The sequence below is a fragment of the Podarcis gaigeae genome (genome assembly GCF_964106915.1).
Source record: "Podarcis gaigeae genome assembly, chromosome: 9".
In the NCBI taxonomy this organism is placed as follows: Eukaryota; Metazoa; Chordata; class Lepidosauria; order Squamata; family Lacertidae; genus Podarcis; species Podarcis gaigeae.
Genome location: NC_139685.1, coordinates 5,440,899 through 5,458,846, shown reverse-complemented (window position 1 = coordinate 5,458,846; position 17,948 = coordinate 5,440,899). Strand labels below are relative to the sequence as shown.

At 43.2% G+C, this 17,948-nt stretch overlaps 1 protein-coding gene across 7 annotated transcripts in view; it reads right to left on the bottom strand.

Annotated features, from left to right (window-relative positions):
• JAKMIP1 (janus kinase and microtubule interacting protein 1) overlaps positions 1-17,948 on the bottom strand; it is an 89,901-nt gene that overhangs the window by 54,349 nt on the left and 17,604 nt on the right. For all 7 annotated transcript variants that reach the window (XR_014555131.1, XM_083698230.1, XM_083698229.1 and 4 more), the window contains 6 exons: positions 10,315-10,809; positions 9,316-9,525; positions 7,804-7,923; positions 5,480-5,626; positions 3,159-3,299; positions 2,174-2,233 (listed from right to left, as the gene is read on the bottom strand). Coding sequence is in view for 6 of the 7 variants with exons in the window: in XM_083698230.1 (XP_083554356.1) it covers positions 2,174-2,233; positions 3,159-3,299; positions 5,480-5,626; positions 7,804-7,923; positions 9,316-9,525; positions 10,315-10,809 (1,173 nt within the window). In the remaining variant the exon portion in view is untranslated. The remainder of the gene's footprint in view (positions 1-2,173; positions 2,234-3,158; positions 3,300-5,479; positions 5,627-7,803; positions 7,924-9,315; positions 9,526-10,314; positions 10,810-17,948) is intronic.

Here is a 17,948-nt window from a genome sequence, read left to right as displayed (position 1 = left end):
ACTAGATGACCCCTGGGGACTCTTCCATCTCTCCAGTCCTGTAATTCAGAGAGAGCAATGTGCCTGAGAAAATACACAGTGTCTGTATCATTCCTGAGATCCATTGCCCAGTTTCAGTCCATTTTGAGACATGTGTTTTGCCATTGTAAAGGTAAAGGGAGCCCTGACCATTAGGTCCAGTCACGGATGACTCTGGGGTTGCGGCACTCATCTCGCTTTACTGACCGATGGAGCCGGCGTACAGCTTCCGGGTCATGTGGCCAGCATGACTAAGCCGCTTCTGGCAAACCAGAGCAGCGCACGGAAACACCGTTTACCTTCCTGCCGGAGTGGTACCTATTTATCTACTTGCACTTTGATGTGCTTTCGAACTGCTAGGTTGGCAAGAGCAGGGACTGAGCAACGGGAGCTCACCCCGTCGCGGGGATTCAAACCACCCTGGCTGTTTGGAGTGTGTCCCAGAACTCAGATAATGGCTTTTGCTTGCCTGGATAGAAATTAGAGAAGGGATTCTGAGCGTGCGTAGAAACTAGCTTATGGTATGACGTTTACATCCACTGCTCAGTGGCCTTTTGCCCTCCCTGCTACTGGCATGCAGCCCCCAGGGTTACCATATGTCCAGATTTCCCTGAACATGCCTGGGATTCCAAAGGCAAAATCACCATCTGGGTGGATTTAAATTTTGAAAAATGTCTGGGGGGGGGGGTTGGGGCGTGTGCTGTGGGAGTGGGTGAACAGTCTGCGTGTCAGTCTGGCGGGTGGCTGGCCGGCCAACCGAGAGGACCCCGCTTCTCCCCCATGGTGAGTTAAGAGCCACGCCAGGCCCTCCTCCTCCTCCCCTCAGCGGTCTCTGGGTCCAGGCCTGGCCGCAGCCCCCACAGCCCTGTCCCCACTACGGAGCCACACACACAAATGTTAAAATGTGAGGACCCTTGCTTGGCATTTTGCTCCCTCACCCAAAAATCAAACTTCTCAGTAATCCAAACATTTCTTTCTCCAAATCGAACGTACTAAATATTCCAGCCAATGGAATAAAGAAATGATGGTTTCACTTGAGCCGGAGCACAAAAGAACATATTTGCAACCCATGATTCAATCCTGAAAATGTGAAGCCATAACCTCTGCTCATGTGCAGAGTACATCACAAACGTGATTAAACATAATTGGCCTCTTTTGCCTAAGATAGGAAGAGGATCCTCCAGGTCTGGGAAGGATAGTCAAATCCACGTGACATCCATACAGGCTTAGATACAAAGCTTTCCATTTTAGAAATTCATTGAGAAACTAACTCACCCCCCCCCCAAAAAAACACAGTTGCATTTTACAACATTCAGAGCTGGCCGGCCCATGAGGCGAGGCAAAGCGGTCAGATCCAGGCCCTAGGAGCATGCCACTTGCCACCTCCTCCTCCATGCCCTCCCCACCACCGTGGTTCCCTCCCCCCACTTTGTGCCCCCCCCCACCTGCTCCTCTCCAGCCTCCTTTCCTCTTTTTCCTGGGCTGCCTCCAGATGGCAGTAGGGGGGGGTCTGGCTGGGAGGGGCAGAGAAATATCCTGGCCTGACCCTGCTCATATTCAGTGCTGTAGAATTATGTTTCTGTTTCAAACAATACCTATTATTTATAAGATCTTATGAAGGCTTTTCATAATACATTACAATAAAAAACAAACTAATCTAAACAAAAAGAAAAAAGAAACAAAGAATATACAACTGTGTATGTGCTGTCACTTGTTTCCTTTTTTACTATTTCATTATGTATTGAAAGACTTTATAGAGTTTTATCTGTACTGTACCCTGCTTGAGGATTGTTTAATACTGAAAGCGAAACTAAACTGTTTCAGAAGAAGCCCCGTTGAGTTATTTGGGACCTGCTTCCAGATAAGTGTGCACATGTTTGCAAACTTAGCTGTGCAAAACAGAACGTTAAGAAAAAGTGCCACCGTCAGGCCTTCAGCAGTACTTTCCAGGTTACACTGCAATTAAATACTTGATATCTCCATATATTAAAGTAACAAGAAGCAGCTGTGAAAAAAAATCAGCATTTTGTAGTTTTTTTAATTAATTATTAATAGTGATGGCAATTGTTTTTCTTATTTTATTGCCATAATTTTAATATAGAAAAGAAGTTTGGAAAAACCATTATCCCTCAGTCTCAATAAAAATGTCACTCACCTTTGTGGGTTTCAAATTCTGCGTCTTCTGTTTCCTGGAGCGTAACCATCGATCCCGCTCCTAGAGCAAGGAATGTCTTTTAAATAATTTAGCATATATTCAAAATACGTAACAAATAATCATGGGTGTGGAATCTAAAATTCTAACATGCTGCACAGCAAAGCTAAAGATCCCATTCCATTTCTTTTTCTGAAATACACACTTTTAAAACTAGTTGCCGCAGAGGAAAATCTGGGGGAAACAGAGCGAATCGACAATGTACACAGCTGACAAGCCATGAGAAATGGAAAGAGATTTTGGATAAATTCACTTCTCCACTCCTTCTTTTATGAGATAGATTCATGAGTTATGAGAAACAGAAATGAAAACATGGAAAAGGAGATGGGTTTAAAACTGGACAAATAGATTATTTCCTTCTAATTCAGGAGTGGGGAACCTTTTCTAGTCAGATTCCTATTGCTCCAGCCTTGGCAGGCCAATATTAACAGTGAGGCAGGGCCGCTCACCTGTTAACCAACTAACCCCACTGTGATGTCAGGTGATGCTTCCCTTTGCAGCCCTGATTGCTGGGACTTCAAAGTGAAGCACAGAATTTTCAAACAGCCCTTTGTAAACATCCACATGCAGAAATATAAATTAATATTGGGGATACTACATCCCCACTTCACTTTGGGGCTTGTAAACATAACTTTTTCTATTATTTGTGATCTTTAACCCCAAACACATAGCCTTCTGTTATACTTTGCCAAGAATATAATGAAAGCTGCAAACATGTCTGTTGTCACAAGGCTACTCCCCTCACTGTTCCCTGCTCCTCCTCCATGGCTGATGTGACAAGGCAGAACATCAATTTGGGTAGGGGAGGCTGTTCCAAAATACAATGCATGCTATATTTGGATCAAGTGACCATGTGCCCTTACAAATGTCTCTCCAAGGGAATAAGAAACGAATGCCAAAGCAGAGATTAATAGTAACTGCATATTACCATTGTCAGATCATCAATAAGATGCCGTTGTTCTATAATTTGCAATTTAAGAAATTCAACTTCTGGTTCTTCATGTGTGCTACTGAGGTCATTCAATGATGTGTGCCTCCTCATTGTTGGCTGAGCAGATAGCTTTTCTCTCTATAAAAAAAATGTAATTTCATTTACACAACCAAATCTCTCTCACACCCTCTTTGGTTTCAGCCAAAACAATACTAGTACAAAAAGGTGGTTGGTAAACATCCTTGCCCTTTTCCAATCATGAATTTAAACATTATCGTTCAGAGAGAAAACAGTAAAACACATCTGTGAAAACATCAGCATTAGCAGTGAGACCGAATGACTTGTAATCCTAAACAGAGCAACTGCGAATAACCGGTGCTATTATCCCTTTCACATGACAGAAGTGTGAGTCTTGGGTGAAAGTGACCACATCGACTTGGGATTCAAGATACTCGGAAAAGATAAAGTTGAACGTGGTCATATGTGTACCCTAGACTTTGGAAAATCTGATTTCAGCAAGCTTAAGTAAATACTGGGTAGGTGATTTGTCATTTGGGGCAGGGGTCCTAAGCATCACCAGTTTTCCTTTGGTGAAATAGGTATTTTGAAGTGCCCATTAAAGTTTCATAGATTTCCAAATGTGCCTCTAGGCCCAAGAAGATTCTGGAGCCTGAATGCAGAGCCCCAAGAAGCCTCTCAGCACTAGGGCAGTGGGGTTCCCGGCTCAGACTCTAGAGATGCTGCAAGTCCTGTGGGGCCTATTCCCATCTTTGCTGGCCTATTTCCATCTGGGCTGAGAGAGGGGAGACCAAGACCATTTCCAGCTACGAAAGCTGCTGCAGGAGGCACCAGAGACCACCTTGACCACAAGTCTACAGAGGATGTTTAGGGACTACTGTGTGGCCCAGATTTAATTACTTTTGCTGTTTTTGTTATTACGTTTTTGTGTTTTGTCATTAGATCTTATCATTAATTATAAGGGGTTTTTCAATTTTATTGAATATTTCTTAATGAGATGCTTTCATTAACAGATTATTTAGATTCTGCTGTATTTTGTAACTAGTGAATGATGTGATTTTTTTCATGTGAGCCCCCATAGGTAAAGGTAAAGGGACCCCTGACCATTAGGTCCAGTCGTGACTGACTCTGGGGTTGCGGCGCTCATCTCGCTTTCTTGGCCAAGGGAGCTTCTGGGTCATGTGGCCAGCATGACTAAGCAGCTTCTGGCAAACCAGAGCAGCACACGGAAACGCTGTTTACCTTCCCGCCGGAGCGGTACTTATCTATCTACTTGCACTTTGATGTGCTTTTGAACTGCTAGGTTGGCAGGAGCAGGGACTGAGCAACGGGAGCTCACCCCATCGCGGGGATTCGAACCACCAACCTTCTGATCGGCAAGTCCTAGGCTCTGTGGTTTAACCCACAGCGCCACCCGTGTCCCCTGCAAGCCCCCATAGGCAGATGACAAATAAATGCTGAGGACAAGGGTGACGGCACACTGAGTTGGGTAACACCCTGTGGGCTGGGGTTGAGCTGATGCCTTTCCTCTTCAAGCCCACAGCATGGTGAGCAGCTGGACACAGCAGCTGACCGCTTGACCAGTTAAAAAAGGTCAGTCCAGAATGTGTTACATTGACTCTGCAGGCCTTATGTCAGGGGTCAGCAAACTTTTTCAGCAGGGGGCCAGTCCACTGTCCCTCAGACCTTGTGGGGAGCCAGACTATATTTTTTGGGGGGGGGGAATGAACAAACTCCTATGCCCCACAAATAACCCAGAGATGCATTTTAAATAAAAGCACACATTCTACTCATGTAAAAACACACTGATTCCTGGGCCGTCCGCGGGCCGGATTTAGAAGGTGATTGGGCTGGATCTGGCCCCTGGACCTTAGTTTGCCTGCCCATGCCATATGTTATAAAGTACTATATACATTATTCAGCTACACATTAGGTAATGACTCATTTTGTTAATTATCCTTCTTGGATTTGCAGATGCTCCCAAAGAAAGAAAAAGAACAACTGTAATTTCTGTTTCTGAGCTACCCAACACTTTTAGAATATACCTTAAAAATAGGAATTATGTCAATGTGCCAATCAAGCAGATTGAATCAAAATCTGCAGTAGGACTTTCCACCTGTAAAAATGTACTAGATAGAGTGAAAAGATTTCTGAGAAAATGGGATATAAAATTTATTGAATAAGTAAATAATATTACTGGCTATAAAAGCGAAAGGGGAGCAGAGCACTTTCTGGCCATCCTTCTCACAACTGGCAAAGGAATCATCAGAATCTGTGACCTGAAGATGACGACTGCTTACCATTTCGACATTTTCCCTAGAAAGATGCTTAAGTTTTTCTTCCATTCTTTGTATACTCTGCAGCAAGCTCTCGTTCTTTTTGTTCAGCCTTCTGTTTTTTTCTACAAGCGGCTTCACCTGCACTTCCGTCTCCCGAGACCTCTTCAGCTGCAAAAAATAAGTTGTACTTTTATCTTTTTGTTTTTAAAGCAGATCTGTTCTGCACAGGGTTGCAAGTGGGTAGCTTGTCAACAGATGCCCAGGTGTCCTCTGTGGCTAAGAAGGCCTTTTACCAGCCTCATCCGGTTTGACAGCTACTGCCATTCCTGGACGAGGATAGCCTGGCCACTGTTGTCCATGCTTGGGCTGGACAGAAATGTGCTCTTCTGTGGGGCTGCCCTGAGGTCTGGTTTGGAAGCTCCAGCTGGTGTAGAATGTGCTCACGTTAGAGTTTAAAGCCCTGAACAACTCAGGTCCCAAATACCTCAAAGACTGCCTGCTTCCCTATGGATCCTCTCAGGTGCCAAGATCTGCAGAGGTGGCCCTCCTGGTAGTTCTCCACCTTCGGACCCTCAGCGTGTGGCAGTCTGGGAGAGGACATTCAAAGCTGTGGAGCTCCCACCCCAAAGAGGTGCTCTTGGCACTGTCATTATACAGCTTCCGGCAAATGCCAAAGATGCACTGCTTTGCCCCGCCCTTTGACGCTTGATGTGTATATTTTTAGGACCCAACTTAGTTCTCTAACTGTAAGTTGTTTGTTTTTAATATTGTGTTTTAATGTTGTAACCCAACCTGGGACCTTAACAACAACATCTCCCTCCCTTACTCTAAGCAAAAAAAAAGTCCCAAATATAGCCTTTCTTCATAAGGGAGTTGCTCTGACCCCTTAATCATTTTGGCTGCCTTTTTCTGAACCTTCTCAAGCTCTATAATGTCTTTCTTGAGTTGAGGCAACCAGAGCTGGACACTGTATTCCAAGTGCGGTCTTGCCATATAATAGCATTCTGACATTGGTAGCTCTCCAAGTTCTTCAAGAACTGGTTTCTGCACAGCAGGAGGTTGGATTAGATAACTCTCAGGGGTCCCTTCCAACTCTACAATTCCAGGATTCTATGATTCTGAGGCGGATGCCATTTGGGCCTGGTGGTTTGCCCATTTTGTGTCTTGTCACCACTTTTACATCAGCTCCTCAGACTCCCTTTCTGAGACAGATAGCTCAGGCACAGGGATCTGCCTTCCGCCTCCCGCTGTGAAGAAAAACGCAAACACATTTGACTCCCTCGTCAAAGGTCCAACCACTTCCCCAGCTGATCTCCTGCTCCCAACGTATTTAAATAAGTTTTGTCGTTCCTCTATATATTTTTTTGTAATACACTCATCAAATTATCTCTCTTTTTTCATCCCTTATCATCTGCTAGAATTTCTTGTACCCAAGTTTCTGTTCTTTTTGCTCTCCTCATTTGGACAAGACTTCCACTTTCTGAAATAAGCCTCCTTGCCTCTAACAGCTTTCTTGCCTTTGCTTATTCCCCATGCTGGCCTTGGAAGTATCTTTCCTGTTCTGTGGTATGTTCTCTAGCTGAGCTTCTGATATTCTATAATCCTGAACAACTGCTAAACATTTTGGAGAGATGTGTCCCCTTTCTACTTGCTTTTTACCCATACCCTCATTTGGGGAATTTTTCTTTTTTGTTAAAGTCAAATGTGATCTTGGCAAATGTCCACTTACATTATTTTTATTTTATTTATTTACTGAATTTGTTAGTTGCTTGATCTTGCTCAGGGGAACCCAAAGCAACTTACAATCCTGCCCAGTTCTAAAAGATTGTTTAATCAGTCAAAGGCCAAGTTACAGAGAGACATTTTCACCTGGTGCCTAAAGATACATAACGAAGTTGTGAGAAACTGATATTTTAGTGCGGCAGCATTTACACTTTGGAACCCCCTGCCTATTGACAGTTAGGTACAATCATTGTCCTGTACTCTTTTCTGCACCTGCTTAAAACATTTTTGTATAGACAAGCCTATCCAGACACACAGGTGTTGATGATGTATTTTAATTTTAATATCTTTAAATCTTTTACCATATTTTTCCATGTATAACACGCCCCCTATTTTTTGGGACTCAAAATTAAGAAAATGCACTATGCATTGTGTATAAGACGTCCCCTTATTTTAAATTTCAAAAATTTAGGGAAAAATATAGTCTTATACACAGAAAAATACGGTACGTTGTTTTTAAATGTTTTATTGATAATTTTAATATTTCTTGTAAACCCCTTGGAGGTTTTACTACAACCAAGCAGCATATAAATTTTGTTAAATAAAACTTCAAAATTACTTACTAGTTCATTCCTTTCATCTGCTAAAAGTGTATTTCTATCTTCCAGCTTTCGAATTACAGCGCTGAGTTCTGCTATTTTTAGCTGAAATCTCCGCGCATCTCGCTCATCCATATGTTGCTCCTTGAAAATAAAAGGCTACATTACAGCACAAAACTGGGCACAACTTCATTTTACAGAAAAGTAAAAAAGCACGTGGAATAGATGGAGGAAGGTAGTGTTTTCTCAAACAGTGGGCAGAGACCACCAGCTGGCCTCGGTCTCCTTTGAGACTGGCCTCAGGGGCACAGACCCCCCACCCTCGCCCATTTCTGCCCCCCCCCAACCATGCTACTTTCTTTTGGCTGGACCTATGGCAACATGAGCAGCAGTCTTCAGGCCCTGAATAAAAGTGGCAAGAAGGCAGAGGGGTTTGCGGGAAGAGACATGACGGTGAAGGGCCAGAGTGTGCACTCAAATAAATAAATTAGGGTTAATATTTTTTTTAAAATAGTACTGTAATTAATAGGGAACAAAAAGGAAGGGGAGAAGAGAAGAAAGCTGCTGTAGGAAGAAGCAGTAAAATAACAGATATAATAAAACTGCAAGGCTGCGATCAGGCTGCAATTTGTGTGGCTGCCGGACAGAACAGCACATAAGCAGTTCAGGAGAGCCACAGAGGAACAGCCAGGGGCAGCTTCCAAGCAGCCATCTTGCTCCATTTTCCCTGTGCACCCAAGGCCACCATTTTGTCTGCATCCACATTGGTGGGTGAAGGGGAGGGAAGCAACAAAAGAGCAAGATGTTTGCTGGGGAAGTGACTGGGCCTGTTGTCCCTGGTCCTTTGTGGCTCGCCTGGGCCATGGTTTGGCAGAGCTATGCAGGGAAGGGGCAGGGTTGACTGAGCAGGCAGACGAGTGAGCAGACAAGACCGGTGAGAGGGCAAGAAGGAGAACAATAGGTCTGGTGCTAGTCTCTTCTGGGGCTATGACTATACAGAGGCTGGGTTTGCTCTCTGTCCTGAAATCAAAGTTTTGGGGATCACAGCTTGTGTGTCTGAAGTGAGCATATCACAAGCCAGGGTTTGAACAACATATTAAGCCAAATCACAGCTTACCAAAACCACAGCAGGATTACAACCAGAGGAGCAAAAAGGTAATCTCTCTTAGAGACCCCACATTTGCTTGTTTGCACTAAGACATGATTTGGCTTAGCGTTGCAAACAAGGGCACTGTCTCAGCTTAAGCCTGCAGTCCCCTCACCACCACCACCCGGGCAATACAGAGACAATAAAAATGGACTATGCACAATGTACTTCTGAACTATTGTTTCTAGCAGTAAAGTTCTCTGAAGGATGGAAGCAAAGCTTAATGTTCCATTTTCAAAGTATAATTTAATTTATTTGTATTTTGAAGGTGATAACTCATCCCCCCCACTCTGAAAGGAGTTGATTACAATCTATTAGCAGGGAATCTCCACGTTGTTAAAAGAACTTTAACATTCATATGCATGTAAAAAAGCAGTTAGCTTTCTTACCTGGTTTCCTACAAGTTCCATCATATCTCCCACAGAAGGAGGAAGCTCTTTCTTTGGGCTTGAATGGAACCGCTCTGCCTCTTTGACTTGAACAAGTTGTTCATCCAGGGCTTCTTTCTGGAGCAGCAACTTTTGTGTTTGGCCTGCCTGGACACCAAGATCTTTCTCCAAAGCCAAAATCACTCTCTCTTTGCCTCGTATCTCATCCATCTTGAAGAGTTAGAAAGGAACACCATGTGAATTTCTCCAAATACTTCGCATTAAACCGAATGTTATTTTGCCGTACCAACACTTTATGTTAGCCAAATCATGCCAAAGGATAAGTAGTACAGTGGTACCTCGGGATGCAAACAGGATCCATTCCGGAGCCCCGTTCGCATCCTGAAGCGAATGTAACAAGTGACGGCGCGTCTGCGCGTGCCATGCTTTGCCGCTTCCGCACATGCGTGTGATGTCATTTTGAGCGTCTGCACATGCACGAGCGGCGAAACCCGTTACTTCCGTGCTCCATTACTTCCGGGTTGCCACAGAGCGCAACTTGAACGCGCTCAACCCGAAGCACACTCAACCGGAGGTATGACTGTACTGGATTTACAGCCAGGGCTGGTTCTATGAAAGGAATAAACCTAAGTTCTGTTTTTTGTATAATGCGTTCTTTTGACTTACTTAGTATTAGCCAGATATGAGAACAATTGAATTCCTTTCAAAAATCTCATGAATGGCAATGTAAAGCAATTGTGAACAGACAGCTGCTTTGATTGATGCAAAATCAGATCTGCTAAGTGTGCCACTCGTCAGAGGAAATAAAAGAGACTTGAATAAGAAATGCCCTCCTTTCCCTGAGGGAGAATTACAATACAGGATTAACATCCATTCATTTACAAAATAAAGTAGGGGAAAAGCAAGTGACTGTGACATGACACACAATTATACGAGTGGCAATTAAAAATAGTGGAATATTCAACTAGACAGATGCACGGTAATATTGGGTGAACCTACCAGCCTACGGATGTCCCTCTCGCATTCACGCTTTATCCTATTAATTTCGTCTTGATGGGACTGGTAGGCTGTGCGCAGGTCAGCTGCCTTCATCTTATCTGCCTGCATGATGTTACTCAAGGCTTCTTCCACCTGTTTTTTCCCTGACTTCAGTTCTAGTATCTCCTGTTGCATCTTTATGCGCTCACCATCAAATGACTTCCGGGCTTCTTCCCTGGCCTCATTGAGCAAGGCAGTTTTCACTTTGTCAGCTGCCCCGTCCCGCAGGACATTCACCGTGGACTGCAATCGCTGGATCTCACTGTCTTTTATTTTCACCATACGAGCCACTTCTTGTTCGTGTTGCCGAATGAGTACCTCTCTGAGAGCCTGGAGTTCCTTCATTTTCTCTTCATGGAGTTTAGCCTTGAGTTCAGATATGTAGGCTGTGTGTTTGTGCTGTTCCTGTTCTCGTTCTTGTTTTGCTTCCTGGAGCTTCTCTCTCAGTTTACTCACCTGAAACACCACCAAAAAACAAAAGCAGCACATTAGCATGACTGTGTAGAACTGGAGGAATGTTTGGTAAGCGGATGAAACATGAGGTAGATATCTAAAGTCTTTCTGAACGTAGGACTTCTAAACTTGGACTACGGACAAAATGTTTAATACTGATTGGAGTCCACAGCAGGCTTTTGTGTGATCCCACGAAAAAAACTCTGTATTTCAAAACTCAAAGTCTTGTTCTCTCTCTCTCTCTCTCTCTCACACACACACACACACACACACGGGTATTACAATATTTTTACACACTACTTTTCAGTCAAAATGCCCTCAAAGCAGCATTCAGTAAGACATATAAAATACATTGATAATACTAACAGATCACCTTTCCATTGTTTAAGTTGGCAGGTTTTTTTAATTAATTACATGAAGGCCTAATTTCCGCAAGTGGTACTCTTATATAGGAAGGCACCACCCAAGACTTCTGCCTGGCTTGGTGGTCTGTAGCATACTCCTACAATGGCACCACTATTTTCCTCTTTTTTTAATTTGACCTAGATGTTCAATACTTTGCTCCAATACTTTGGCCACCTCATTAGAAGAGAAGACTCCCTGGAAAAGACCCTGATGTTGGGAAAGATTAAGGGCACAAGAAGAAGGGGACGACAGAGGACAAGATGGTTGGACAGTGTTCTCGAAGCTACAAACATGAGTCTGACCAAACTGTGGGAGGCAGTGGAAGACAGGAGTGCCTGGCGTGCTCTGGTCCATGGGGTCACGAAGAGTCGGACATGACTAAACGACTAAACAACAACAACAAGATGTTCAAATTCATGGATTTCTTTGCATGTGTATGCATCCTTTAACTCTCCACCCTTCCTGTTTAGTCTATTTCTGTTAAGTAAGCTCCATCCCTATGATGTATGGAGGTGAGAGCTGGACCATAAAGAAAGCTGATCGCCGAAGAATTGATGCTTTTGAATTATGGTGCTGGATGAGACTCTTGAGAGTCCCATGGACTGCAAGAAGAGCAAACCTATCCATTCTGAAGGAAATCAGCCCTGAGTGCTCACTGGAAGGACAGATCCTGAAGCTGAAGCTCCAATACTTTGGCCACCTCATAAGAAGAGAAGGCTCCCTGGAAAAGACCCTGATGTTGGGAAAGATGGAGGGCACAAGGAGAAGGGGACAACAGAGGACAAGATGGCTGGACAGTGTTCTCAAAGCTGCTAACATGAATTTGACCAAACTGCGGGAGGCAGTGGAAGACACGAATGCCTGGCATACTCTGGTCCATGGGGTCATGAAGAGTCGGACATGACTAAACAACTAAACAACAACAAGCTCCATCCCTGTCACTCCAGTAGTGGGCCTTATCCTCACAGGCAATGTCTATTAGTTCATATTTGCCTTTCTGCATTAAGGTTTCAAGTTCATCCTAATTTTCTTTATTCCAATGTGACACCAATGGATACATATACACCTGCAAAGGCGTTCTCTGGCTCCCACACGGTCCCTTCCCCTCAATGAAATTAGTAATAATAATAATAATAATAATTTATTATTTGTACCCCGCCCATCTGGCTGGGTTTCCCCAGCCACTCTGGGTGGCTTTCACAGAAACCAAAAATACACTAAAATATCACACATTAAAAACTTCCCTGAACAGGGCTGAAATTAGGCTTGAAACACGTGTCTTATTGTAGTCGATAGAAGAGCTTGTGGTCCATGACAGGTTGCAGTATAGGGGAAGTAGCCATGACAGTTTCTCCAGTTCACAAATGCGCCCACAGGACAGGCAAAGCTGGTGACCCTGGCTTTGGCACAGAGACACTTGAAAGCATTTAATGAGTTTTATACCCCAAGTACTCCCTTAGCGGATGAGGTTGTGCACTGAGACTAGGGGAAGCGGGAAAAATAGGCTGTAGTGCAGTTCGGCTTTCCCTTTTCCCTCTCCTTAGCAGTGGAAACAGTGGTGCTTCTTCCTGCAGCCCCTGTCTGGCAGTTGTACCCAGCAGCCCCCGTGGAATAATGCTATGTCTTTATGCAGCATTGTCCTTGGGTGGTTTAGGACAAATGTGGCTACTGCTGCCGCCACCACTTTAAAAAAGGAAGCTGTCAATGAAGAAATGCAAAAGGACTTTTGAAACTGCTGGCAATTTTGGCCAAAGTTTTAGCATGAACTGAAGGTATATACGATAATATCAAGACACACAGCAGGCATAGGCAAACTCGGCCCTCCAGATGTTTTGGGACTACAACTCCCATCATCCCTGACCACTGGTCCTGTTAGCTAGGGATGAGGGGAGTTGTAGTCCCAAAACATCTGGAGGGCCGAGTTTGCTTATGTCTGACATACAGTATCCACATACATATAAGCAAAGCACAGTGCCGGAATTACTAACTCTTTTCCTATTATTAGTTGTTAATAATAGTTAAGGTGATGAGTGTGGAGGTTGCCTTAGTTCAGCAGATGTTGCAAAGAAATTAGATAGTAGGATAGCTAATAGGAAGGCAGTTGAATGATAGCCAGGGCTGGAGGAAGGGTGGGGATTGCAGTGAGGTGTTCAGAAAAGGAGATTACAGAATACAAGAAATACATTTAGGCATTTCGGAATCCGCCGGGTCATAAAATTTACTCAAGTGAGATCCTAAAAATGAAATAAAAATTCAGTCCTACTGCTCCACTACTTTCTTCATCATTATTAGCTCTTTAATAAATAGGAGGAGGATTTAAACACAAACATTCAAAAGCCTCCTGATTGAATAAGATTACTGATGGGCCCATACTACTTCAACAAAGTAAGGCAATCTCATTACAGTCATCCTTGCATAAGCTTTTCACTTGTAAGCTCATTGCAAATACAAGAACTTATCCTCACCAGTTTAGTGCTACTGCAAAGGCTACTCCCTTCTGCAGAATGGAACAAGCACAGCAATTAAAAGCAAACCAATGAAATCCCAGCTGGAAGTGTTTTATTTTTGTGAATGCTCCTAAACATTCAGTCCCAAAAGGTGTACCGAAGGGGAAACAGTGATTCATCTCAATAACCTTGCTACTTCCAAACGTGGGTCAAACATGAATTTGCCTTTCAGTTACATCCCATCACTTTGCACCAGATCTTCTTCAGAATGACTGGACTGAGGACTCATTGAGGATTTAAGTGCATTGTGTGGACCAAGTAGGTATAATCCTCAATTGTCAATTCATTTATTTACCAGAGTTTCCCGTGTACAAAGAGTCTGTTAACTAGCACATAGTGGAAATAACTAGCAAGGATTTACATTAGGGGTGAAGCTCTTCAGTCCAAGGGCCACAGTACCCCAGCAGAAAGCTGTCAGGGTTCCCATTCCAGTAGTGGACAGGGCCAGATTCATGCAGTTTCCCAGGGAAAGAGGTGCCTTTTTCATTCTTATTTTCAGTTTTATGCATCTGCAAAGAGCCTGCTGGATGAAGACAAAGGCCCATCCTGTCTTGGTGTAGAGACATGCCAGGTTGAACAGACCCCTGCTGCTCCTTGAATGGATGTACACGGTTCAATTCACAGTTTCACAAACCAAAAAATCAATTCCATGTTGCTCTTTTAAAGTCCTGGTGCCACCTTGACTACAGAGGTTTTGCTTTGCTCTCCTGATTTTCCCAGGATTGGGGAAGTCTAAATTCAGTCATCAAAAGAAGTAAAATGGGATGCTCAGAAATCTTGGACTCAATCAGCCTCGAACTCACCATAAGGCCCAGTTTGGACAAGCCCTATGTTTTGTGGGAGTCATAAAGCCAGAGGCAGAGGTTTGTAAATACTGCAGGGTGCCCCCTGACATTCCTTCTGGGCAATGATTACCTTATATGGTAAAGGGGCAATAAAAGCTTGACCGGCTGAGGTAACATGAGATTGGCAAACGGCCATGCGGCTGGACAGAACAAAGCACAATAAAAAGTTACCGGAGAGGAGAAGAAGCATGAACGAGCTGCCCTCTCATATTATGGAAATATTACTGGCTTTCTCCGTCTTTATTTTACCCTAAAGAAGTGCCACTTGTAACGGCAGGCTCCAACAATGTCTAGGGGAAGATACGAACAAAACAGCACATTTTCAAATCTATTTGAAAGTCCCTAAAACTAAGGAAGTAGAACTATTTTAGAAAAATGCCTGTGTAAATCAGAACATACACACCACAATGAAAGATAGCCTGGGCTATGGAGTGAAATAGCAACACAGCATGTGAATCAGAAAATCAGAGGCACTTTTCCAGATAGCATCATCGTGAGAACTGCTGTTGACCATATCTGTGATCTCTTGCTCACACATTGGTTTCATCTGGTTGGAATGATAAAAGCCCTTGTTTATCATTATAGGCAAAGGTACAAACCTGAAGCTTGCTACAACATTCCGCTTCCCTTCTGGTAGGGATGGGAAGAAGGGTTTTGAATTTTCCACTTCTGTTTTAGACTAACTTGAAGTAAGACTCCAAACTGCAGTTAGCCTTGCCTTAGCTGAAACAAACTAAATATAGTTACTGTAATTTTCGGTGTATAACACCCCCCCCCCCATGTATAAGATGGCCCCTATTTTTTGGGACTCCAAATTAAGGAAGTGGGAGGAGATTGCCCAGAGTTGTTAAGCTTTTTTGAGGGGGGTGATTGCCCAGAGTTGTTGAGCTCACCCGCCCGACCACCACTGCCAGTCGCACGTCTCGCCAAAGCCACCAAAGCCATCTGTCGGCAGCCGCCAATCGACCGCCCAATTACCGCTGTAGAGCCAATAGACAGCCAGCCGTGCCACAGCCACCAATCACCCGCACAATCGCCACTGACAATCTCCTGCTCGCGACTGCCAACAATCACCCGTCCCCCCTCTGCACTATCCGTGTGTAAGACAACCCCCAATTTTTAACATTTATTTATAATAAAATAACATTGTCTTATACACTGAAAAATACGGTATTCTCAACTGCAGTTTAAGGTTCCATTCAGACACAATGCTAAACTCTGGGTAACTAAGCCACAACCCTCACAGCAAAGGGAGAGGGCGAGCCCATAACCCCAAGTCTTCTACATGCAACAATAAACCTTTATCATTACATCCCAAATGGGTTATTATGTTTGTCCGTAAGCGTGAACACCATGCAATATTTACACGGACAAAAGATGTGTTGTGTGAACCAGCCTCAAGACGTTGGCAATTTCCCTGTCCAATTGCGTTAAGTTTCCCACAATTACTCATTATGCATACCAGAGAAACAGAGGGGAACAGCATAACTAAAGAATAGTAACTATAATCACTTCCCAATTTTGCTGACTAACAAGGGACACTGGAGAAATTTGGCAGCTGGTTACTTGCATAACCATCTAGCAAGGACAAAGAGCAAAAATTCAAAGCAGCTCCAAAACATGACAGCAAGCAAAAGCTACTGGATTATTAGAAACAGACCATTCACATGCCCAACATTACACCTTACTTCTGTAAACTGATATCCCTATGCTAATGAACAATCTAGAGACAAAGGTACTTAATATTGGTGGGAGAGCCTGGAAGCAAAGCCTAGCCTGGTGTCTGAAGTCAATGAACAGTGTGGTCCTTAAAAGCATTATTTGCTCATTCAGTGGTGATGCTTATGCAGGATGGCACCGCAGCAGAAAACGCCACCCCAACCTACTCACACTCGTTAAAACACCTGTAGAGAGCACACACATTTACAGTTGGATGTATAGAGGGCTCTCTGTGTCATCAGAAATCTTGGCAGAGCCTCCTGCACACACTCAATGAACATCTGTTAAGGGGAAACTAAAACACTAAAATAGTTACAAAGCCATCAGTTATATATAAAATTGGCTAAACACACATCATTAATAAATCTCAGCTTTCTGTATATGTACATACGTGCCTTAACAGCACAGGAAGTTTACTGTATATTGCTTTTTAGCTTTATGCACCAACATTATCTTCTTTGACTTACTGAAGTGTGAAGAAACATTAAGTGGCATACATGTGCAATAACAGCTCTTATTTTCTAAGCTTTGTTGACTAGGCAAATATGACAGCAATTCCAGTCCTACAGGGCCTGTGCAAACCATGGTTTGATGTGACATGAGTGAGTGCTCTCAACTCTTCTTGCACTCACAGATTCCCTTCCCAGCTTCCTAACTCTTGTCAAACCTTAGTTTGGTTGTATCTAAGTTAAACTGCTTAATAGGCACCTGTCGCCCATGGCATGTACAAGAGAGATCACTTACAAAACAATCCCACTCTTAAGAAAATCTAGCAAGCTAAACCATTACTGTTAAAAAGGAAACCATGTTGGGATAAACCAGCTATTTAAACAAACCCCTAGCTACCAACTTGCAAGACCTTGTCTAAAAGAGGGTGATAAAATTCTCTTAAGTGAGTGGCTTATTATTTTGTTATATGCAATACAAATGTGTATACTGCCTAATCAAAATACCTAAGCTGTGGACGCCTTAAGATTTCACAATATAGTGTACATGTTTTGAATTTATATTGGGATAATATACAACTAATATCTTATTGCAGAACACTTCAGAGAATGCTTCTGTAAACAGAAATGTTTTAAGTAGTCATCTAAAACTCATCTTTGTGACAGCTGCAGCAAGTCTTCTTTTTCTGCTGTAAAGGTGAAATACTTATTTCTCAAAAAGCAAGAAGGAAAGGGCAGGATAATTATAGCAAGGAGCTTTTTCTGAAAGTTTATTGCTAAATAATTAAAGCCCCTAAATCTAGACATGTATAATCTAGTAGGTCATGTGTGCAAGCACTTGAAAAGGTTTTTGGTATTCTGAATGTATATTCTGAATATATATCTATTTCTTGCAAGACTCTCCAATTTAGCAAACCCGAGCTGAACAAAAAAATAAGACTCAGCATTTTACACAGATCTTCCTGAGTTTGAGTAAAGCTGATACAACAGGGTCTTAAGAGTTTCTGAAGTGAATAATCCATGGCTTAAACGCAGAAGCCATTGAAGTGTATGAAGTTTTATGTGCATAAAGATAAAGGTACCCTGACTGTTAGGTCTAGTCACAGCTTCCAGGTCATATGACCATCATGACTAAGCCGCTTCTGGTGAACCAGAGCAGCGCACGGAAACGCTGTTTACCTTCCCACTGGAGTGGTACCTATTTATCTACTTGCACTTTG